Source organism: Musca autumnalis, unplaced genomic scaffold, assembly GCF_047663935.1.
Source record: "Musca autumnalis isolate F117 unplaced genomic scaffold, ASM4766393v1 scaffold_4, whole genome shotgun sequence".
Taxonomy (NCBI): domain Eukaryota; kingdom Metazoa; phylum Arthropoda; class Insecta; order Diptera; family Muscidae; genus Musca; species Musca autumnalis.
The window spans coordinates 2071914-2098844 of NW_027411977.1; the positions used below are offsets into that span (position 1 = coordinate 2071914).

Below are 26931 nucleotides of genomic sequence, written 5' to 3' on the forward strand. Positions count from 1 at the left end.
TCTCAAATTGTCTTTTCCATTTCAAAAAATTAAAAAATATGTTTGATACTACATCAATGATTTTTGGTCGTTGATCGTTGCGCGCAAAAAATATAGGCATTATAATTTTAATAATTAGAAAAAAATTCTAAAAAATCGCTGCTTAATATAATAAGGTGCTATATCCTATTACTGTTTGCAAAATTGTTACCCTTTGCGATGATAGAAAAATACTTATGAAAAGTCACAACGGATTCGCGAAAAATCGAATTTCTTACAAAACTTAACGTATATACAAACATATTTTTTAAAATAATAGCGCTTGTACTTACAAATAACACATATGAAAAAAATTACAACAGCATCCATACACTGTGAGAAATAAAATGATGCCTAAGTCGTGCAGCTTGGAGCTATAATATGCATGTTATTTGCAAAAATACGAAGAAAAATATGAAGAAAAAAAAATATACATATGTAAATCATATTATTCTAATTTTCTTTTTTTATGGTTTTATTGGAAAAAAAATGTTTTTGTTCTTCGTCTTTTTCGTCAAAATTTTACCCAATAGTGAAGATATTCCGTTGCAACCAAATGTTGGCTTATAGTTTTCCTATTAGCGAAAATTTTTAGATCATTATATTCAGCGTTTAAAATGCTAACGCCATATTAGCAAAAACACCGAATATTTGCAGCTTTGCCTGCTAAAATTTCTCCGAAATATGTTTAGCAACAATGAACAACGGCAACACGTAGCAACAAATGTCACAAAAATATTGCTAGCGATGCTGATGCTATTTGATATTGTTGCTCTAATAAAAAAGCATCGCACACGCATACTCATATTTTGCAGCACACATGATCAACACATATCAGAAAAGAGAATACCCTGCAAACATTTTCTATCGCCTAAGAATAATTCGCGATTCTCGTGGGCGATTAATTTGTCGCAGGCGATATCGCCTACAAATCTTCCGCGTATCACCAACCTAAGGTAAGTGTTTATGCAATGTGAATCGCGACCAAGATTCGCTGACAATCATATGGAAGATCTTAAGAAGAAGAAAACATAAAGAAAAAATTAAATGAAATTTATTTTTCATTCTTCTTTGTTTTTTGTTTCTTTCATTTGTTGTCTTTGGTTTTTACCCTTTTTGTCATGGTAGAACAAATACAAGGTAAAGTTAATACTACAACAAATACAACTCGAACAACAACCACAAAGGAATTTGTTTTTGTTTGTAACGTTACTGCCAGTTGTATTTGTAAACAAAACAAGGAAATGTCTATAAATTATTGGAATTTAAAAAACTAATAATTTTTCACATTTGGTTGAATATACCTCACATATTAACAAACGTTGTATCGTCTCTACAAGCGGTGATTTACTGCGCGGCTTATCGTTTGAACTTGGAGGAGGTGACATATCATTGATATGAAGAAGTCTTTCTGGGAAATGGTTTTTTCCGAATGATATTTTTTTTTCTCAAAAAAATATGTCCCTAATGTACATCGAAATAGAAATGAATGTATAAAATGTCATATGAAATTTGACACTAACACTACAACCCAGTTCAGTCAGCTGGGTATTGCTGCTACCTTTTCTTGTTCTACCATGCCTTTTTGTTATCTTTTCTGATTTGTTATAATTTTTAATTATTCCTTATGTTGTTTAGTGGTTTATACTGGTTATGGGGCACTTTCTTAATATCACTTGGCAAAACCCAGACATGTGTTGTGTTTGTCAATACTCTTAATCATGGTACAATAATTCTTAGGTAGGCCACAGCTAACAGCTGATTACAATTTTTTTTGTTATGGCTTAATCTGTCAAAACCGTGTTGACATGCAGAGTTGATATTTATTATTGATCAAAAAATTCAACTCTGTTTTGTTTTCATTTCAACATTTCGTTCTTCTTCTTCTTCTTTGTGTACTCATCCGTTATCATTCATCAAAACAATTTTGACGTTTTAAGCCATAGCGACAGGGTTGTATTTTTTTGGCGATTCTCATACCTGGCCTACCTATGAATTATTGTACCATGCTCTTAATATTAAATGTGTCATTTACTAGGCGTTTACACAAGACAGACAGTCTGCAAATACAACCCTGATTTACTAACACATACATACATTTGTCGGCTGTCTCCCAGCTGTCCATAATTTTTTCACAGACAGTAGGGAAGACAAATTTTTGGCCTTTTTGTAAAAATAAGTGAGATAATAATTGAAATGTGTTGAAAACAAAAGAACATGAACAAGAGCAAAATATGTGAACGGAAAACAAAAAGAAATTGACGATTTTCATTCATTTTTTTACAACTGTTTTTCAGTTGTCTGGACGCCTACGTCACAGAGGCAAGTTTTGGGTTTTTGACAATCAATACAACTGTCCTGTCATGTGTAAACGCAGGGTTATACCAAAGTTACACTCAGAAAAAAAATATGAATCATGCCACCATATTTTAAAACAAAAATATATATTATAGATATATGGTAACCTCTATCATATTTTAATAATACAATTTTTGAAATATTTTGAAATGATGTGGTAGCCGCCGTAACATGTTGTGTTTGCCTGTAATAAGTAGTATTTTTATTGGAATTATACTGTACCTTTGTGATTAACTGCCCATTAAAAGATTTTTCTATATATTTTAAAAGTTTTATTTATTTAAGAACACTTTGGATATAATGGAATAAATAAGTATAATATAAAATACACTCATACTTTATAACATTAAAAAACACTATACAGTTCTCTCTGTTGTCTCTTCGTTTGTTCAACACTTATGTATGTATATCGACGACATGTTCATGTTGGAGAACATTATGAAACAACAACAACAGATGTTTATGTTATACATACATTCTTTTTCTTGTTATTTCGATCACTTGCATTCGATTTCTATTAATTATTAATAGACAAAATGAAGTAATGCACAAAATTTGCACGAAACATTCGGAGATTCTTTTATTTAAGAAGTGAAAGAAAATAAAACACAACTCAGGCACTGATATCTTTTTGTCACTTTTTGATTTTTCTTTCTACACATTTTCATATCTTCATTCACAAATAAATTGTAGTCATTAATACCGCCAACAAATACTCGAACTATTTCAATCCTTGTTTGGAATGATGTTTTTACTAATTTTATACCATTCATTTTAAAGAAAATGAAAAAAAAAATTACAACCTTCTTACTCAGCGACAGAACAACTAATGAGAGAACATTAGCTTTTAGCAATGAACAGCTGTTGTTTTTGACACTTCATATGTAAAACTGAGAAAGTTAAGCAGATTGTGGTTGGATTGAACATCAGATAATTATGAAAATATTACCATATATCGAGATTTTGTGATTTGTTGTTGTTTTATATGGTGAACAGAATCAAAATTGGCAATATACATTATCGCCTATAAAATAATATGTGCGCCACAAAAATTATTTGGTGCCAGACAAAATAAAATTTTGCCCACCACCAGTTAAAAAATATTTTTTCTCTGCGTGTATGTAGAATGAGTATATGAGAATTATAAGCAACCAAATCAAAAATTTTAGTAACAATCGCGTGATCGGGTTTCGGAAGAATAGCGGAACATAATACAAATTCGCGGAAAGATCGCCCAGAAGCATAGCAGAAGATTCGTCGTAGCGATTGATTATAAACAATAATTTTTGAGAATCGTCTACGAATGGCAAATAATTCGCGTGGGTGAATTTTATATAAAAATTCGCTAAAAGATCGTCGGAAAGAAACGAAAAAGAATAATCTGATTAAAGAATCGTCCAACAATCTTCCAAATGTTTGCAGGATAAGCAACAAAGTTTCAACGGCTTACAATATGTTTACATTTACGAAATCCACTCGATTTCATCTGTCAATTTCATTGCTCAAACGTCAAATGAAATCCAATCGATTTCAGATGAGTTTTCATTTGACGTATACGCAAAGGAATTGACAGATGAAATCGAGTGGATTTCGTAAATGTAAACATAGTATTAGCCATGTTTTGAGCAAACACTTGTTTTTGAGATCAGGGTTACCAGTGTAATGCATAAAAAACCACGATATAATTAATTCCACTTTTTCGTTCAAAGGACATGTGAATTTTTGGAGAAGCCGTTCAAAATATATATTTTTTTATTTTTAAACAATAATAATTAGTATTCTTTAGGTTCTACAATATGATGGGGGCATTTTGACATTAAATGACACCTTTTTTATTACTGCGTTGGCTAAAAACACCCTCTGTGGCTAATTCGCTGCGACGAATGGTCAGCCGACTGCTAAATATGTAGGGTGGTTGTCGATTATGCCTAACGAAAAAAAGATTAGGCGTAAAAAACGAAATAAGCAAAAATGTACAATAAACAAAATGTGAATATTGTGTAGCAGTTGAAGTGTACAGCTAATGCTAATGTTTTTAGATGCTGGTTTTTAAAACCTGATTATATTAAATCAGAAGGATTTCCCATTGGGATATTTATAAAAAAGTAATTTATTGTCACACTTTTGAAAAGACGAAAACCAAAATATTGGAGCATCGTTGTACACTTCTTGTTAGTTGTGAAATAAAACACATACTCCTGTCAAAGTTAAAATCATCAGCGGAAAATCGGACCCAAACAAATTATGTTTGGATCCAAACATATTTCTAACATATATTTTTCTGCGTGTATGTAAAATCACAATTTTACCGTACATAAAGAATTACACGTGAATAGCAAAAGCTACAGAACAAACGAAAAAACAGATGTTCTGATAGCTGCTTAATATTTTTGTCGAGTAAACAAATAGTAAATATATATTATCAGTTGTTATCGGAGTTACGCTGCTACTCACATACAAACTTTCATAAAAAGAGACGAATCTCAACTTGTTTTAGTTATTTGTTGAAACGAGGGCATCGCGAAAGCAATTAAGAGTGAATTGCTGATATTGTTTGTAGAATACCAAAGAACAAGTAACATTTTCGGAATTATTGTGTTTTAATATGGATTTAAAAGATAAAAACATAGTCTATATTGGCGGATATGGAGGCATTGGGCAAAAATGCATAGAAGAATTTCTAATGAAGGGCGTAAAAAGTATTTTTATCTTTGATTTGAAAGAAAACTCCGATGTTATGAGACATTGGCAAGAGTCCTACAAATCGAGCGAAATCTGTTTTGAACCTGTTGATGTGACTAAAACCGAAACCATTGAAGAGGCTTATAAGAAGGTCACTAATAAGATAGATTTTATCGATGTTGTGGTAAATGGATGCGGACTTATGAACGATCGTCATCTGGACTTGACAATCGATATAAATTTGGTAAGTTCATTTGCCGATCAACCTTTGAATAGCCAATTTGTTGCGTATTAATCAACAGTCACGAGTCAATATTAACCGGCCTCTGTTGCCACCTCAGATTACAAGGTAATCTTTGTTGTTGATGGGAAAAGAAATATCACCAACAAACAAACGAATTTTTAATATTTTAAATTGATACTACTTGTGTTTTTATTTCTTTGGTTTTTTCTCCCTCCACTGCATATGATTCGGAAACACAGAGCTATCGCTAAAGAAACCTATGGATTTCCTCTCCCTCAACCCCTATTTATTATTTGTTGTCATTTGAAATGTTAATCAAAGTTTTGGACTAAGCACTTAAGCTGAAAACACATCCAACGTTTGGGTAAAGTTTTGTGTGTGTGCGTTTTGGGCATGATGCCGAAAAAATTCAAATTCATTTGAAATATATGGCGGAAAACATATCAACGCTGGACTTTGGTGTCGGCGTCGCCCTGTTGTTGTTGTTTTTGTCTCAACGCCCAAAACAAAACTTTACTTAAACGTTGGATGTGTTTTCAGCTTTATTGCGAACATTCTGATAAGGCGAATACGAGGGCTGCTCGATAACATTCTGGCCTAACAATGAAAACGCAAATATTTAGCATCAAAAATAGTTTCACACTTTTCTTATGTAGTCTCCATCGTAATTTATACAGTTTTTCAGCGCTCACACCAATTGTTAAAGCACTTTTTCCACTCCGATTGGGACACCTCAAAAACATGGTTTTTGAACGTTTCAACAGCATCTTCTGGCGCGAAAATCGTTGGCCACGCCTTTTTTCTTGATGTCAAATGAAGTCATTGGGTTCCAAGTCAGAGCTGCACGGCGAATGACCCATCAATTCCACTTTGTGTCCGGTGAAAAAGGCGCCGCTTTGGCGATCTTGCATTATCCGTTCACGCACGGTTAATTTGTTTTTTTTTTGGCACAACGGCCGATTTTGTTCGGCCCTCGCGACTTTCGTTTTTTAGCGAGTGTCGGTCACGAATGAATTTATTAAACCGGTTTTTCATAGTGCTATAGGTTGGTCCTTTATCGACATACAAATATTTAATTTGATCGATGGATGCACTCTTGCCGTGATTATCCACGAAGAAAGATGTGAAAAATGGTTGGACGAAAATGTTCAAAAGTAAAAGTAATTTTTTAATACGTTGTAAACAACACAACACATGATCGTATGTCAAACTCTCCTGAGTACGTTTAGGCTAAAAACTGTGGAACTTAAAAAAAAGATGTCAAATGGCGTCTGGCCCAAACTTTTCTAGTTCCCCTCGTATATTGAACTTTATGTAAATGGACCAATTATTCAAATATTAATTTTTATGGCCCGTTTTAGTAATTAAGCCATGGTATAATTATAAGGTATAAATATTAGAGCTCTCATCTAATTAATTTTTTTTCTGTGTGTGACCATAGACCTGCATTCGGCAGCCCTTTACTCGCGAGCAAGCAAAGAGAGCTTCTCTCTCCTCTCACTAATTGAAAAACCATGCACTGACAACAGTGCTTGCTAAAATTGTTGTTGTTGTTGTGTGCCGATTGCTGCCATAGACTAATAATAGGTCTGTCTGGTTACTTTCCCAGCAAGAATTGTCCAGCAAGAACTTTTTCAGAGAGTAAGTAGTTTTTATTCTCTTCTGCAAGAAAATTGTAAAAAGTAAACAGACAGCTTCCCAGCAAGCAATCAGCTGGCTTGCCAAAGCAGAACAATTTGTCCGCCAAGAAAGGAACAAAGGAAGCAAAAATTTTGTATTTTATTTAAAATAAAAAAGAAAATGTCCCAAAAAAGGAATTTTTCAACTTTGCAACTTTGTTCTCCGAAAAAAACAATACAATTAGGTTTGGTATTTCCAAAAACTTAAATCACCGAACAATTAAAAACAGCTGATTGTTTTCAGGAAGAAGAAGAAGAGTTTGCAAGTGCTTGCTAGAAGAAATTTGTCCAGCAAGAATTTGCAAACTCTCAGTAAAAGAACAGACAATTGGTGCAAATTGTTACACGTTTTAGCGTAACCAGACAGACTTTATAGTTATTGCCATTTTAAAATGGCAACACAACCCTATAGCTATACATGTCAGAATAAATAGTTTAAACATTTATAGTTATTGTAATTTTAAAAACTGAGTGCATAGCCAACTGACTCAATTCACACTCAGTGAGAGGATTTCTTTGTCTATATTTTTTTAGTCTATGGCTGTATTTCTATAGTAGTTGATCGCAAAGCCGAAGATTCGAACCCATACAACTACCATTATATGACCTGGTTTCGCTGTTGGTAGCAGCTCATCAGACATATCGGTTTAATTAAGGCTGTCTTTACTATTTTGTCTCGAATTAATGTTAATTTGCTACATTTTGAATTCAGCGTGGTGTTTTGCACAGCTGTATGATTGCTCTGGGCTATATGGATAAGTCAAAAGGTGGACGGGGTGGTGTAATTGCAAATATTTCTTCAGTTGCCGGAATACAAACGACGGGAATGTTCGCCATATATTCAGCTGCCAAACATGGTGTTACCGCTTTCAGCAGAGCAATGTCGGTAAGTGGTGATTTTCTGATTTGGAAATTTGTTTAATATGTACACAATATTATGCTTTATTTCAGAATCCTCTGTATTACATGCACACCGGAGTTAATTTCATTACTATTTGTCCGGGTCTAACGGAAACTGCCCTTCTTGATAATGTCAAGGATAAGGCTACACTTTTGGAATACGCCCAACCAATGGCCGATAGATTTCTACAGATCAAAACGCAACCAGCCAATGTTTGTGCTGAGAACATAATTAAAACAATCGAAATAAATAAAGTCGGTTCGGTTTGGCTGTTAGATCTTGGCAAAATATCCGAAGTAGAAATATCTTCAATGTGGGAGCCAGAAATGAAATGATTTAATAAAAAATGTTTTTTTTTCCGATCGTAATTTACTCGCTTATTTAATTATAAACATGTAAGGAAAAGACCAAAGTCGGGCGTGGCCGGCCACGGTTCCTATCATGAACTTTTTGGCCAAAACCATGGTGTAAGTAAAGAGGTAGATTTAAATGAAAAAAATCTATAGAACCCTTGTTTTTCATGAATTCCTAAAACTTCAAAATTAAGCAACAAGTGGGTTTGTTTACAACACTAATTTTGAGCATTTTATAAAAATCGAGAAAAATGAATGAAGGACCAATGTTTCTCCGCATAATCAAGTTGTGGATATGATAAAATGTTTGTTTCAATGATAACCTGACGAATTATTTCCATACAAATGTTCCAAAAATAATTTTAAAAATCATTGAATTCGATTGTTTTTAAAATTGTTTGACATATTATTCAAACACCAAACACACATACACAGTTTGTGTATATTGTTTTGAAGTTTTAGGAATACTCGAATGAAAAAAATTTAAATTGACATAAAGCTTTGGCTAACCTTTCTTATTAAACCATGGCCAAAACTATTTTTTTGGAGTTTCAAAATGTGTAATTGTTTTTGCTCAGCATTATAAAAAAACACTTCAAGTCAACCGAAGACAATTAGTTTTTGTAAATACCGTTAGTTGCCGTTATAGCTTGTTTGCACTTATGAACTGTTTACTGTTTGCATATGCCATTGAGAGGGTTAAGCTAAGTTTACATTTACGAAATCCACTCGATTTCAATTGTCAATTCCATAGCTCAAACGTCAAATGAAATCTCATCTGAAATCCATTGGATTTCATTTGACGTTTAACCTATGGATTTGACAGTTGAAATCGAGTGGATTTCGTAAATGTAAACCAAGCATTAAAGTGGAAGTACGATGATTTTTGTTTACATTTAAATATACAGTATGCAAAACTCATATTCGAACACCCTTCAAAAATTAGTAAATTCCTTAATTATAGCAGATATGGCAGAAACAAGTGCATTTATTTATTGGATAGAGAATATTTAAGAATAATGTACCTGAAACAAAGATATATTTTAATTAGTTCCATCATTTACGGTAGATGGCGTTCAGAGTTGAGGCAAAATTCATATTCGAACACCTTAAGGCACTAAATTTTTGCTATTTTTGAAGTATTTTTCTGGGTAAAGTGTAACCCATTTAATTTTTTAAAAACTGTCGAACATTGACTTTACTAAATTTTATGTTTCTGTGCATCAGAGGCCTCCTCAAGGATATACAAGTACAAAAAGTCACACTTTACCCAGAAAAATACTTCAAAAATAGCAAAAATGCAGTGCCTTAAGGTGTTCGAATATGAAAAATTATGGAACTAATTAAAATATATATTTCTTTCAGGTAAATTACCCTGCTCAACAACATTGAAAAAGTTGAATGTTTCAACCGACATTTTTTTCGTTTCTAACTGAAATCGTCGAGTTATTTTCAAATCTGTGTGTGTGTTCTCTCTATTCTCTCACTCTCTTAAAAATTGCTACCAGTTTTACCACTTTTTGGCGTTAAGGAACGCTTTGCAGGTTAAAAATTGTAACAAATGATAAAAATGGTAACCTCAGGTAAGTAAAGGAACACAGCTAAATTGAGTGCAAATCCAATGAGCACATGGGCTCCATCTATACAGCCGACTGACTACACCAGGGAATTTCGTTTTTGAATAAAAATGTTTTTGTTTTGTCTTTAATCCTCCTCCGTCAACTTCTAAACGATCCAATTTGTCCTCTATCAAGTGGACAACTTCCTTCAATACGTTCGACAAAGTAAATTGAGCCATGCAATTGTTGTAATCATTGCCATTAGACTTTTGGAAACTTCCCTCCGCAAAAAATCTCAACTCAGCGCACACTTTTAAAAGTAGGGGTATTGCTGTTGATCAGTACCTTGAAGACATCCTTTAACGTTTCCACAATATAAACTACGGCATCCTTTGGCAACGGAAAATACGCCTTAAACTTAAAATAATTTACTGATTACACTGTGCAACACTGAAAATGCAAACAACTTCTAGTATGGATTTTTTGAAAGTACATATTTAGACTACAAAAACTCTAGTTGGGTTTTGTCCTGTCAGATCCAGTTCGGATTTTATGGCCTCATCTAAACCGGGCTAAATCTACACTTTTTTGCATTTATCAGGCCTTTATCTCAGAAACGAATAGGAATCTGGCCTTGCTGTCTTTAGCAATATTGTAGCCCTACACTAGTAAAACTTATCTTTTGAAGAAACCACATAAGAAAAACTCCATCTAGGGCATCAAAATCTATAAAATATAGACAATTTTACATAATAGCTGAAATTCTGGTCGGTATCGGCAAAACTATTGGGAGTTGAACCAAGTAACCTTTTGCAAAAATCTTCCAAATAAAGTTCTCAACAATTCTTTAGAACATTCTGAAACTCTAAAATGCTTACTTCATGTTGTTTCAGCGATATTTTGCATCATATCTTTTACAACACGTATTTCAAACACAGTTCACACCAACAGTTTATTCTCGCATTTCGGATTTCACTACATTATTGACAGTTTTATTAAATCGTCGTTGAAAAATTTACTGAAAACAACGGGATAGAGGCATTTTACAACAATGACATGTCCTGAAGAGTTGTGTATTACATTCCAGGGAATATTTTTCCAAAATAAAATATTTAGAAAAAATTAACGGTTTTGGAGATACGGTGCGAAATGTATAAAAATTGTGGTATTTTTGCATATATTTTGAAATTTGAGGCAATAAATGTAGTTTCTCGAGTTCATTATTTCTCCAAATATTTTATTCTTGTCCTTATCTACAAATTTGCTTCAGAGGTCAGAAGAAGATTCGCATTTGTTTCAGGCATATAGCCCCGAATTTCTTTAAAAACTCAATATTTAACCATGTTTAGATGGGGCCATAAAATCCGAGCTAGATCTGACACAACAAAACCCAACTAGGGCTTCTTGTCGTTTGGGTCTGTACTTTCAATAAGTCCTCAGTTCGAATTGTTTGCACAAGATCACCTTAAAAATGTTGCACAGTGTTATACAAATCTTTCCAACATTAGCTTCAACTTACAGTACAGATGGCAATTCCAATGGATTCGACTTGTCCCTCATATTTCTTCTAATAGATGTCATGTCCTGTACATTTTTTTAATCATCAAAAAATAATTCCACTGAACTTATAATTTTAAAATAGTTTTTTTTTTTGCGAATTGTGCCTTTTGGATTTCATAGATAATGCATAATCGACCCCATAGAAAACATACGACGGACCTTGTAAAACTTGCATGTTTTGAGTACTTTAAGCTGTAATTACGTATTCGGGGGAAGTCATAGGATCTTCATATGACATACTGGATATGCTTAGGGTGTCTACTTTATAGTCCAGTATTCAAATATATAATATAAAGTTCATAGCGCCCATGATTCGGCCATAACCTAAAAATCGTCTTGAAGTCTGCCAACGAGAAGTAAATGGCTTATGTGGTAATGATATCACTGGTGAATGATATCTCTTTAGCAGACTGTATGACAATTTTAGGTTATGGCCGAATCATTGGCGCTATGAACTTTACGAGACTTCCCCGATTTATTCTTTGCACGACAATGAATTTCTTTTTGATGCATATTCAAAACGTAAAACGTAACGGACGACTTATATAAACAGTTGCAACATTTTGTACGTTTATGAGTAGAGTTGTTTTTTTTTGCACAAACACAAAATACAACAGTGTATTTTTGGAGAAATTGTGCCGTATTAAAAAATTAAGCAATTAAATCCTTATGAATGATGTTAACCCGGCAAAAAGTTCTAATGCGAATGGGATATTAGTTGGTACAGTGCCAAAGTTGAAATTTTTTCTGTATAAAAACAAAACAGACTTTGTGCTGTAAAATATATACAGTGAGTGTCAAAAATATTCTGTTTACAATTACAGCTCAGTATATTGGAAGTCCATACACAATAACCAACAAAACAAAATACGTACTAAAAAATATGTTGGTCCTGTGGCAATTAAAAAAATGTATATAACATGGATCCATGGCAACACTATAAGCGAGGATATTAAATAAAAGTGTGTTAACCCTATTTTGCAAGATGCACACAAGTCACGATAATATAGGAATAATCGATTCGTGAAACATGTAAGCCAGCCAAAACCATTGCACGATGGGGCCGATGATATGTTTTTGAGGCAAAAAATCACAGAGGCAAGCTAGACCTTCAAAATTTGCAGATGTTTATAATCGGCCTAGAAGCAAATCTGCCAAATTTGGTTGATATCGGTTCATATATAGATATAGCTCTCATATATATGTTCGCCCGATTTCGAGTAATTGATGGACCAAACACGAAAATTCTGTCCAATTATGATGATATTTGTAATATGTTGCGGAATTCGGACTGGAAATAAGTTTGCCAAGTTATTTTGAAATCGGTTCAGATTTGGATATAGCTCCCTTATATATTTTCGCCCGATTTGAGGTATTTCATGCAACAAACACGCAATTTCTGTCCAATTTCGAAGAAATTTGAAACGTGTGACAGGATTTGGTCTAGAAATATGTTTGTTATATTATATTGAAATCGGTTCAGATTTGGATATAGGTCCCATATATATTTTCACCCGATTTTAGGTATTTCGTGAAGCAATCACGCTATATATGTCCAATTGTGATGAAATTTAAAGTGTGTGACGGAATTTGGTCTAGAAAACAATATTGAGACATCATATTGAAATCGGTTCAGATTTGGATATGGGCAAAACTGCCAATTATTTCATATTCCATTTCCAAAAAATTGAATTTTTTCTTTTCGCGCTACATTAACGATTTTTGGTACATAGGTTAAGAAAAAATTCCCCAGTACAAATCCGTTCGCGAGCAAATTTTTGGTTGTTGCGGACAAATGTTATCGCGGTTTTACTTCTGCTTTTAAGAAAAAATTATTATAAAAACGCTAATTATTTTATTGAGCACAATTGTCACTAAAAAGTTGTCACGAAGTGACGTCATTAAGTAGATTGCATAATATTTGTAAAATGTTACTCAGCATTCGCGGAATTTACAAAAAATTGACAAAATTTTAAATGTAATCCGAATTTTTTGAAAATATAGGCCCATTTACACGTCAAAAATTACAAAAAAGTAACAGTTTTAAAGAAAGACTTCACGGGGAATCAATTGAGACCAAACTTATAATCATCGGGATAGTAGTTAGGATATTATAGCCAAAATAAGCACATATTTGTGTTACAAAAAACTAATTTTGGTTTGGAATAATAGTTTTCACACGCATTCTAGAGTCGAAAATATTGGAAAAATTCTATAAGAGTACTTCTTTTATTTTTCTTGAAACTCCCAAGAAAATGCGTGGATTTTGCTTTATCTGCATTCACATAGAAGGTTTCCCATTGAGGAAAGTTATCGGGTTGTTGAAATAAATCATTAGACTTCTTAAACGGAAACAGAGTTCAAATAAACCGCTTTAACTTATATGCATTATTAAAATATGTGTAAATCGCGTAATTATCAAAATCGTTTTGTCCGCATGTGATTTTCATGTACAGCAAGACCATATCTTTTAATTTGTATATATTTTTCGAAATATAATTTGGACGCTAATATGTAGCATCGGCTGCATCTTAGCATTAAAATACCTATAAAACATCGCTAATTTTCCCAAAGTTCATACAATTTCGTTCCGCATCCGGTTTTAGTGTCACCATGAAAATCTGCATCGATATATACCTATTTCAAGGCAATCAGTCAAGAACCGTGGATGTAGCATCACACACTATTTTTGGGATAAAATGAATGTAGTTCCCTTATCAGTGAAGTTTTTAAATCTCTGTTTCCGCAAAAAGGAAGATGCTGCACTAGTTTTTTCATAGCAGTGCAAGCGGCCGACAGAATACGCGATAAAATGCGCGATATTTTCAAAAACAATATTAGGTGATTTTCCTACCTTGGAATTTCTCGTATCTCGCGTTTTAGTAGATGGAATTTCACGAGTATAGATTTATTAGATCCGCAACGTAAAAATCAAAAATTTGCAATCAAGTACGAGTAAATCGAATGACAATTGTAAAAATTAGGCCCGAAAAATATGATTTTTAGAAATTTGTTCGCACAAAATTTTCGTATTTGGATACAGATTTCTCTGAAGCTGTGTAGGCTACATTCACGACACATATATCAAATAAATCAGAATCGTGAGTTCTTCATTCCAATATATGATTTTTTGAAAAACCTGTTTGCGGAACGAAATTATAAGAAAATTTCAAAAAACACTTAAAATCTGGCTTCAAAATGTCAGCATCATTTAATGGTAGACGCAGATCAAATTTTGAGAAGTTATACACTAGTGAGATGATCCTTATTTAGTTGCCTTCTACTTTTACTTTAACAGGAAAATCGTGAAAAGTGTGGTTTAATCACAAATCGAGAGAAAACAAAAAAAGACACGTTGGCTTCAACCCATTTTTACCCATTTTTTAACATAAATATAGCCACAGCTTCCACGCAAATCAACTTTGAAACCCAATATTTTTTGCCAAGTCTAAAAACATTTCATTTTATCCAAAAGCATTTAAATTGTACAATATACAACCACTATTCGCGAGTTATAAAGGGGTAAACATTGGCTTCAACGATGTTAAATTTTCAATAATATTGCCCATATATCGTTCATAAATTTTCTCTGTCGAAGTTAATTGTTTTCTCAATTTAGTTGGATGATACCGAACTTCCTTGAGAACATAGTTTAAATATTTTTATTTTGACAAATTGGCCGAAACAGAGGCGGCATGGATCAAGGGTTTGGTACTGTTGCCGTGTTCATAGCAGACTTCCGAAGCAAGTTTTCTTCCTTCACTATAATCCACATTCGGGCGCCCTCTCTTCTTTTAATCATTACCTTGTTCTAGCGTAAATACTGTGTCGCTAGCTAACCATAAGCTTTCAAATTGTAATACACGACTTTTTGACCTCCAATTTTTTATCCATTTTTGGTTAAGGCGTGCACAAATATTATAAATTTGCTTTTTAACTTCCGTCATGAAGTTGTCTTTGGCACCTCGATTAAATTTTGCAGAAATCCATTCTATAAGTAGTTTAGGTTTTCGCTGATTTTCCAACCAAAAATTAAAAATATCCAAGTTTTTAAGTTTTACGAAATCTGGAAGGTGATAATTTTTTTATTCGCAAGCATACTCAAAAATTCTTTTCAAAATCTGTTAGCCGACATTGTCACCTTTCACCAGATACATATTTTTACAAGAAAGCACCCTGAAGTCGAAAGTTCTACTCCAAAGAACACATGGACGATACCACAGACTATATCAAAAACCACCACTTACTGACACAACAAATTATTGACCACATCTAATATTACATTTACACTTTTAATAATAATCATAATTTACATACCATTACCCGTATTTTCCATTTTTAAAAAATAGAGAATATCAACAGATCAGGTTTTGGCGCCAAAATACTTAAATTGTTTAATTACGACTGAATGTCAGAAATAAACGGAATCATAATTATGACATCTTTGACAGGTTGGCATGTCGCCTTGGGTCATTGCCAGATTGTAATTTTTTGGTTTTGGAGGTTTGAAAGTGTTAAGAATATAATTCCGTTATTATTTGATTTCAATCGCTGACTTGAAAAAATGACTTTTTGCCTCAAAAACCTGCCATTGGCCCCATCGTGCATTGGCTGGGAGGGAAAATAATGGAGTCTTTTGAAAAATTACGGCCAACCATAATTTTGGAATTGGTTATTATTGGTAAAATTGTAAACCGAATATTTTTTACACTCACTGTAATTTTTGTTGTGTTGTATCGTTGCATAAATATGCAGAAGTGCAACCAAAGTTTTTAGGAATCGGCAAGGTGATGGTGAATACTTTCAAAATATTTAAACAAAGAACGAAAAAATTAGGGCAGTGAAATCAATGTTTGTACGTACATGAATGTATGTTTGTATATTGAATATTATTTTTTAAAAATATTTCTTAAACATATTTCATCAAAATTGTGTGTTTGATGCATCGAATACAAGAAATCGGGCGAATTTAAATATAATTTGGCAAACTTTCTTCTAGAGCAAATTCCGTTGCAACGTTTCAAGTTTCATTAAAATTGACATTCATAACGTGATTATTATTAAGTTTAAATTCTCTTAGGGAAGCTCCCCCACAAAAGTTTAACATTTGTGTCTAAGTGCGGTTTAGGATCTGTTCGAAGATCCTTTGTAAATGTATACCGATGCCGTTTTCCGTGGACAAGTCCATGCTTCCTGGCATACTGGCCTACAAGTTATACGATGACCCACTGAAATGACTAGTAGTCGCGATATCTATCGAAAAGATAGATAAGATCCACTTCCATTATGAACTATATCGGCCCATTCCTTCAAGTACGTCATCCGCAACACTTTTGAACTCCAATCCTAATCCAATTTTTTCGCCAAGTTCAAATGTCCAAAAAAGGGCACAAAATGCTGAAAAGACCCTAAATACATGCGATCTATCCGTAGATGAAAGTTTCAATTCATATAGGCTGAGGGTTTATCTCTGTCGGCATGATACTTTTTTACTTATTGGTGTACCAAATACCTAAAATCGGGTAAAAATATATTGGTATGCGAACCGCACAATAAATGCGACATAATACATGTCGCAAAAATACGTGGACTCCGAAAGTCAAGAAACTATGGGTCTATTTCGTTGCATGTTACAAACTAATGCAGACAGACATAATACCCCTTACCACAGTGTGTTGTAGGGTGTAAAAAATTATAAATTAAAGCAGTGTTTGAATTTGCTACCAGCACAGCACTGGTAAAAACGAAAACTGTTGCTGTGCTATGCTGCGAACATAAAAATAGCACAGCACATGGTCTATGCTGTGCTTCTGAAATTTGCGAAGCACATAGCATAGCATAGTCATCAAAATCAAAAACGAATGTTATTGCTATGCTGTGCTGCAGACATTTTAACGGCATAGTAAACAGCCGCAGTCAAGAAAACAAAAACGAAAGCTATTGCTGTACTGTGCTATGAACAAAATCAACAGCATAGCATCAAACATAACCCAGAAAAATGCTTGATGGCAAAGAAGTATGTATTTGAAATATAACAGAATTTGCTATTGAGCTGGGAAACCATGACTAATTGCACATTTCGATATTTTTAACACACTACTATTATTTTGACCGCAACTATTGCTCTGTTACAGAACCTGCAACAGTCTACTATTTTTGAAATATTGACACTTTTTAAATGGTTTTATTCTTTATAAATTTGTCAAAAAATCAAAAATAGTAGATACTTTAGGTTCTGGAACAGAGCATATCTTTCTACCCTATGGATCTTTTATAAACTACTTACCAAATAGCCAGTTATATAACAAACAGCAAATTGTTGGAAATATTCAACTGCTGCTCAACTATAAGAATGTATTTGTCTTAGTGATTAGATACACAAATAAATATATTTTTACTGTAAGGAACATTTAGAATGTTTAACGGAAATTAGAAAAACGCATAACGATGGCTAATTATAAAAAAATTTGGACTAATCTTCTTGATTCTGGTCTTCAGAAAGGGACAATTTGTTTATAGCTTTGTTTATAAAGGCTGAATTTAGCTTTACTAATAATACGTCTTCTAGAGTTTCGTGATACATTCGGTTTCGCCTGTTTTGTTAAAAATTAAGATTGTCAGCGTTTAAGCTCAATCGGAGTATGTTAACACGTGCCACTGGGACCTCAAAGTTTCCATGGGCCCTTTAGGGTGTAAAAAATTAAAATCTGACCCGATTTTCAAAAATGTTTGTGGGATTACTTGTTTAGCAACTTGTAAACTGTTTTCATCGATTGGACAATAAATGTGATCTGTAAAGTGATTTTGTGAAAATTCGCCAATACAAATTAAAATTGCCCATTTTATAGGGCCAAAGACAAATTTTCACAAAATCACTCTATAGACCACATTTATTATCCAATCGATGAAAAAAGTACCATGTATGTACCTTGTAAGCAATAAACAACACTGAACAACTCATAGGGTCATTATTATAAGTTTTCTTTTACTATTGGATGTATTTGAAAACGCAAAATAAACGAATTTGATCACATTAAACATATAATTGTCACATTATAAGTTAATGCCAAGAAAGTTCTCCTTGAAATTGAATGATCCCTTTTAATATTATTTTAACCGGAACGCTAAAAAATCTGATCGAAAAATCCAAACTATAACCAAAGAAGGCTTATTTATAATAATGGGGGTTAGTGAGTTTGCTGGGTTAACATTAATTATGCTGTGCTATGTAGTAATGTTTACAGCATAGCAGAGCACAGCAATCGTTTTTCGATTTCATGACTATGCTACTTTTATGTTCGTAGCACAGCACAGCAACAGTTTTCGATTTTGTTTTTGAAAACAGCACAGCATAGCAATAGCACTCGTTTTTATTTTTGATGCTGTGGCTATGTGCTATGTTGCGTCACTTTCACAGCACCAGCATAGACCTTGTGCTGTGCTGTGAAAAACTAGTAGCAAATTCAAACACTGAATTAAAGTAGTTTTAGTTCGAATTTGCCGGAGTTTCAAAATAATAAAGGTTGAATATAAAGTTTTTCTTTCAAGGTTCATTCAGTAAGGTTATCCAGAAGGCGAATTTAGGTCTCAGTCCTCATTTGCTGTCAAATGTTTTTGTGAGAAGAATCCATCAAAAAGAAGAAAAGAGAAACTACCATATTTAGATATGACAGATATCAGAGACTACAACAAAATTAAAACAAACTGGTACAGTAAACCAACTTCTTCTGGTCGAATGATCAATTACCACTCAACACAACCTAAATCAATGAAAATAAATACAGCCAATAACCTAATAAATAAAATATTTTTCCTCAGCAATAAAGAATCCGAAAATCAGAATAAAAATCACAGAGATATTGCTCAAAAACAATTATCCAAAACATAGTATAAACAAATTAATAAATCAAAAATTGGAAAACCTAAAAAACAATCAACAGATAATCACAGATGAAGAAATCAAACATTTTTACAGTGTGCCGTTCATATTGGGATATTCCTCCCAGTCCTTGGTTTTGGCTGGCTTATGTGTTTCACGAAAACTATTATTTCTATATTTTCGTGGCTTTTGCACATTTCAACTATATTCGACTAAATATTCAAAAATAAGCCAAATTTCCCTTTATTTCTACTGTTTTTATAATGAAATATGACCAGTTTTCTCTTTTCTAGGATAGCCTTTTTCCTTAGCGCTAAATTGTAATAATTCACTATAAAATATTACATTTTTACACACAGGAACAAAGTTTCTATTCGCATTTATTAAAATGAATAATAATATTGCCGAAAAAGATCGATAATGACCTATTATTTGGGAAAATATTTAACAAAAGTTAAAAAAAACCGAATATTTTTGACGCATAGAAAACAGGGTTAACAAACTTTTATTCATTATTCTCACTTTTAGGGTTGCCATGGATCCATGCTATATGCATTTTTTAATTGCCACAGTACCAAAATTTTTTTAAGTATTTGGTTATTGGGTATTGGCTTCTAAAATACTGTAGTGAAATTCTGTAACTCATTTTTTGAGTTACCGACAAAAATCGGTAACATAAACACGAAAAATTATGAATGAAAAGTATCAATGAAAGTTAGCTACACTGTTGCTATCGGTAGAATTTAGCAACAGCTTTATTTTGGTTGTTAACTTACCGAAAAATTTCGTTGATTACCGAAATTATAAGCATTTTAATTTTACCGATATTTGTCGGTAACTCGAAAAATGAGTTACAGAATTCCACTACTGAGGTCATATTATTGGTAAAATTTAAAAACGAATATTTTTGACACTCACTGTATGTGCAAGTACATCATCCCAAATATATCGAAGAGATTTTTAATGTATCGAATTTTATAGAAATGGTGAAAGAGTGACGATTCAGAGTTTTTGGGGCCTTAGTCCATTGTCAAATTAGACGTTAGAAATAGTTTATATAAATATGAAATACAAATCGTACGTAGACTACTGCAACATTGGCATTTTGTCAATTCAAAGTTTTTGTTGTTTTTAATTACATCTGTTCCAGAACCTGCAAGAATCTAAAATTTTTACGACAATGCCAATTTTTCAATTATGATATCGAAAAAAATAGTAAAAGAATAGTAGATTTCTGCAATCCTGGATCATACCATCTTTTTGCTTCAGTTAGTTAACAGAACATTTGAATTTTTCTATAGACTTTTGTTGTAAAGCGAACTATTTTTCTGCAAAGAACAACGTTTATTTCACAATAGATAGGTACAACAACTGAATCCAGTACATGTCGGGTCGTAGGTTTCAATATAAAATATGGTTATGTGTATAGAATTTGTGTTAAATTAAATATTATTTCGTTTCTATGTGTGTGTGTATTTAAAGAATGTCTTAAGCAGTAAACAAAAGCTTTAAATTTATAACCACATTCGCAATTATCAAATTTCGGGCAATAAAAACCAAAACCGGTATTCGTTTACCTGCTAATGCCAAATGCAAAGTGCAACCAAAACGCTCAACAATATCGCAATACATGTTGGTGAAATATGTAACATGTTCGCATACACACATTCACACATACTAAAAACATTGTAACTACTGTGTCAAACGAATTAAGTTTAGAGTCAAGAAACCAAAAAATTGATTGGCAAATGAAAAATATACAGCGCACTAGCGTTGCAACCGCACCAGACACAGGATCGCGTTTTATAGGTTTCGGTCAATATCATTCACAAGTTGTACATCAGCCAACTACATATTGGCAGCAACGACAACAATAAGCAGCATTTCAAATTTAAAATCGATATTGAATTTGTGATTTGAAGATCGTCTACGTTCGACCGCAAATGGAGTTGAAAGGTAAAAATGTTGTCTACATTGGTTGATATGGCGGTATCGGTCAGAAGTGTCTACAAGCTTTTTTGCGGAAAGAAATAAAGGTACAGAGATATTTTGTTCGTTATTGATTTGATTTTAAAACACAAAATGAAAAAGACATGATATCAAATGTACGCATAATATTATCCTCCTCCTTCCAATTCAATTACCCCTTCTAACTATAACATAATCTGAAGACTAAGAAATTTGTTCGAAAATCAAACCAATAACTAAATATAACATGGAACATCGGGCGTATGAATTATATATTAAACATGGGTACATACATACATATTCACGTTTATTATTTTCTATGTAGCATTTGGTGATCTGTGATCTGCATGATAATCTGGATTTCCGTAAAAAACTAACCGATGAATTTCGAGAGTCTGTAATAACTTACTTACAGATTGACATTACAAAACGTTGCAGCATTGAAATGGCATTTCAATTGGCCTCTTCCACTCTAAGAAGGATTGATGTGGTCGTCCATGGTTGTGGTTTGATGAATGACCGTTTCATAGATCTTACAATGGCTATAAATTTGGTAAGTTCGGGACAGCAGTTTGAAGATTAAGCTTTTAAGAGTACATTTATACTGGCGTTAATTATAATGGGATTGATTTGTTTCGATGTTAAATGTATGAAAACATCTGACAGTCATATCGATATAGAGTCATTGTCATAATAGTGAGCACCAGTATAAATGTAATTAAGGTTTATTTTCACTTGCACGCAGAGACCTGCGCCGCCGGTTGGCTCACAGCCGGCTACATTCTATACATTTTTTTGTGCAAATCTCTTGCTATTGATCCTCAAAACAATATTCCGTCAAAATATGCAAAGTTTATTGGCGATGTATAATAAATACGGTCAAAAATAAAAATTGCATAATACATGGAGGGGACAATAAAAGAATTGCAAATCTATGGTTTCTTGGAGAATTACCAAAGTTGTGTTCCTTAATGAGTTGTCTATCCACTTTGGACATTACTTGGAGCATAAATAAACTTAGTTAACACAAAATTAAGGTTCAGCGTGATACTCTTTAAGGGTACTAATTCCCCAATTTTTAGTAAATCTTGAACTTTCGTTGGAGGATCATTTTCGAGTTTGTTTTTTTTTCTCAAAATGGACCCAAAAATTTCATAAGGGTTGATATCAGGATTTTGACCCGAGGTATTTATCAGTTTAGTGTTGTTATATTACATCTGTAATTTATACAAATAAGATTAATATGTCATGATCTGGATACCTTTTATTGACTTTCAAAATAATGACTATTAAATACAATCGAACTTCTCTATAACGTAGCACTTGGGGAGGACCGAAGAATTACTATGTTATAGAGAACATTCGTTATAGAGAAACTAAGGCAAAATGGTTAATTTGACGTACATACATATGTAATAAAGCATATAAACGTGTTTATATGAATAAACATAAATTTAATTTTTATTTAGGAGTGAAATAGGAAGTGATTTTCTTTTGGTTTTGATTTTGCCACTCACAATGAGCAAAAAATATGATCGGGAACATTGTTTCGAGACTCCAAAAAGGAAAAATTCAAGTTAAAGTGTCGCAATCGCGATTAACATGGTCTTCATCCGTAATACTTTCAATATTATTTCTTTACATTTTGAGACTCTATTTTCTTCAATATCAGCAGCTTCTAACTCCTAGAAACCCAGCTTTTTTAAAACAATGGTCAGTTGTTTCCCTATAAAAATTAAAATTAGTTTTTCTTTAAAATTTTAAATTATTTCGAAGCAATATTTATTCTAACAGCGCTGATAAATGACTTTTACTTCTCTTTTTTAGTGAGCTCTTCCACAAAAATAGCGTTATTAATATGTCTTTTTTCTCTTTTATTGTGTAATAGCAATGGGAAAAAGTTTGACCAAAATTCGTTAAAGGGAGGTTCTTTTGTGTGAGAATTCGGGCTTGTGCAATAAAAAACGCTTCCTTATAGAGAAGTATTTACATATCATTATAGAGAGGTTAAAATAGGTGAAAATGGGATAAAAAAAGCTGTGTTTTCAATTAGTTATTGGTAAGTTCGTTATAAAGAAGTTCGACTGTATTTCCTAATGATGTCAGTGGTGATGTCTTCCCAATCATTATTATGTCCGTGAATCCGATTTCTATATATACTGAATACTATTCCGCTTGGTATATAGTAATATAGTACCAAAAAATTCGGTATTCCAGCTGCCCCAGTAGGTGTTTAATTTCCATATTAAGGTTTATTTTTTTCCTTACATAAACATCATAAATATGCTAAATCATATCTCTTAATGTTACAAATAAATATCATAACTAAGTAGAAAAGGAAATGCGTTCCTAAACTCTTTATATTTAAGTATTCAACACTGTTAAAGGACTCGAAATGTTATTGATTGAATAAATAAATAAATAAATAAATAAATAAATAAATAAATAAATAAATAAATAAATAAATAAATAAATAAATAAATAAATAAATAAATAAATAAATAAATAAATAAATAAATAAATAAATAAATAAATAAATAAATAAATAAATAAATAAATAAATAAATAAATAAATAAATAAATAAATAAATAAATAAATAAATAAATAAATAAATAAATAAATAAATAAATAAATAAATAAATAAATAAATAAATAAATAAATAAATAAATAAATAAATAAATAAATAAATAAATAAATAAATAAATAAATAAATAAATAAATAAATAAATAAATAAATAAATAAATAAATAAATAAATAAATAAATAAATAAATAAATAAATAAATAATATTTGTATGGGTTTTATTGGATTTGACACAGTTTTTGGGATTTATTATGATAGTAGAGGATAAAATCTATTCATCTAGTAAAAACTAAGACATTCCAATACTTTTGAGAAAGGAAATACATTTGTCCATTTTCCGGCAATATATATATTGTGTTAGTCATTCATTGCATACTTGTCTTTAGCCGATTCCTCATAGGTTATTGTTTTCTCTTTATCTATCTGAAGACCTTCCATGACGGTTTTTTTTTATAAATGAACTTTAAAGCAACCAGTGGCATTAAGTGGGATATACCTGTTCGATGTAAGCTTCTATAGGGCTGACTTTCGAAATGCAACGAAAATGCGTTGTTTTAGTTATTATTAGACATCGGATTTTGCATATTTATACCCTACACCACCTTCTGGTAAGGGGTATTATGTCTTTGTGCATTCGTTTGTAACATGCAAAAGGAAACGAGATAGACCCATAGTTCCTTTTAGGGATATACATAGAATCACTTTCTGAGTCGATTTACGCATGTCCGTCTGTCCATGTATTTTTGTAAACAAAGTACAGGTCGCATTTATTGTCCGATTCGCATGAAAATTGGGGATGATAGTTTTTTGGCCAAAGGACGAACGCTATTTATTTTGGTAAAAGTAGGTTCAGATTTGGATATAGCCCCCATATATGTATATCATCGCCCAATTTAAGGCATTTGGTGCACAAAACACAGATTTGGATATAGCCCCCATATATATTTTCGCCCGACTTTAGGCATTTGGTGCACGAAACATGCTATATATGTCCGATTTCAATTAAATTTGGAATGTGCGACGGTATTTAGTCCAGAAATAAGTGTGTCAAATTATATAGAAATCGATTCAAATTTGGATACAGCTCCCATATATATTCTCGGCCGATTTTAGGTATTTGATGCACGAAACGCGCTATAAAATTTGGAATGTTTACCGGGATTTGGCCTAGAAATAAGTTTGCTAAATTATATAGAAATCGGTTCAGAAACGCGCTATATACATATGTCCGATTTCAATAAAATTTGGAATGTTTGCCGGAATTTGGCTTAGAAATAAGTGTGTGTTCAGATTTGGATATAGCTCTCATAATTATTTTAGGCAGATTTGAGGTATTTGATGCACAAAACATGCTATATTTGTCCGATTTCAATGAAATTTGAAATGTGTGACGGTGGTTAGTCAAGAAATAACTGTGCCAAATCATATCGAAATCGGTTCAGATTTGGATATAGCTCCCATATATATTTTCGACCGATTTGAGGTATTTGATGCACGAAACACGCTATATGTGTCCAATTTTGATGAAATTTGGACTATGTGACGGAATTTGGTCTACAAATAAATGTGAAAAATTATATCGAAATCTGTTCTGATTTGGATTTAGCTGCCATATATATATATATATTACATATTCGCAGTGGTGTAGGGTATTATATAGTCGGCCCCGCCCGACTTTGATTCTTTCCTTACTGGTTTTTGCATGTTTTTGATATGAACTCAAATATCGAAAAATTGACCCTCAAAACGCCTAGATCCAAATTTGATTCCAATCGGATAAGAATCGGATAAAATCCGATGTCTAGTTATTATTCATGCTTTGTCAAAATATTTAAAATACACACGGTTGCAAATTCTACATAATGATCACTCCTCTACCTTTGGCTTATTTGGCGTGACGTATTGGAATACAATGCCACGCATTTATTCTGTATCATTGCGATATGGAATATGCATTAACAAAGCATCTGAAGTGTCGTACTGTTGGCCAGTTTTGCTTAAATTGATTGATATGCATCAATCTAGGATTACTAGTGAACGTGTTCTATGATTTTAGCAGTTTCTTTAATGGTATATTTTTAAGTAATTTTTTTTATTTAATGGTTTACCTTCATCAGACTGGAGTAATTCATAGTTCCTTGATGGCCTTGAACTACATGGACAAATCGAAGGGTGGTTATGGAGGTATGATTGTTAATATTTCTTCCGTAGCAGGACTAGAACCAAGTGGGATGTTTGCCATATATTCAGCATCGAAATGTGGTCTAACCGCTTTTACACGAGGCATGGCGGTAAGTAAAAGAAAACAAATAAATGTTACGCTATATGTTTATTCTTGTTGGCCATTTGTAGAATCCATTATATTTCGCCAATACCGGAGTTAGTTTTGTTACAATATGTCCGGGTTTTACAGACACGGCACTTTTGGACTCGATTAGAGGTAAGGAGACCCTAACCGAATATTCAGGACCAATGGCAGAACGTTTTACTCTAGCCGTACGGCAAAGTGCGGAAAAATGTGCCGAAAATTTAGTGAATGTTTTGGAGAGCGCTAAAAATGGATCGGTGTGGATGCTGGATTTAGGTCAAGCCAAAGAAATGCAATTGGAAGTTTTATGGCGGCCAGCAATGAATGTTTAAAGTTCAAAATAGAATAGTATTGAATTAAAATTAAAAACGGATTTGAAATGTAAATGTTTTTATATATGTCTAAATTAAAAAGATTTGCTTATGACAGATACTAAAAGTTTCATTGAGTATATGGGTAAAAATATGAAAAAATAGAATAGAAGAATATGAACAATTTCCTACTCGGTGGAGAAATATGATATAAATCAATTCATTATGTTACATTACATTACGTTATGACCGAATATACAAACATCGGACAAAACATTTGCAACTGACACATAAAATTTGGTTTTAGCTCTATAATATTTGTAAAAAAAAAACTTTTGGTTTAGATGTTCAGCATTAAAATGTTCTTCAGGTTCCTTAAAACGAAAGAAGTGAAAAAATGTTAGTTTTGTATCGGAATTAACCTTGGAAAAATATTACGTTTATTGACAGCAGACCCTCCTTTTAGGGACTTCAGCAGAACAAATCACTCAAAAACGTGAACAAATTCATTAAATTTATGTTGTAT

At 32.5% G+C, this 26931-nt stretch overlaps 1 protein-coding gene across 1 annotated transcript; it reads left to right on the plus strand.

Annotated features, from left to right (window-relative positions):
• The first annotated feature begins 4857 nt into the window (after nucleotides 1-4857).
• On the plus strand, nucleotides 4858-26460 carry LOC141401735 (alcohol dehydrogenase-like). The gene is made up of 6 exons (XM_073982134.1): nucleotides 4858-5302; nucleotides 7694-7867; nucleotides 7933-8214; nucleotides 21527-21754; nucleotides 25904-26077; nucleotides 26139-26460. Exons 1-6 carry the CDS (start codon nucleotides 4982-4984, stop codon nucleotides 26424-26426), a joined length of 1467 nt encoding a protein of 488 aa, XP_073838235.1. The 5' UTR covers nucleotides 4858-4981; the 3' UTR covers nucleotides 26427-26460.
• Nucleotides 26461-26931: the final 471 nt, after the last annotated feature.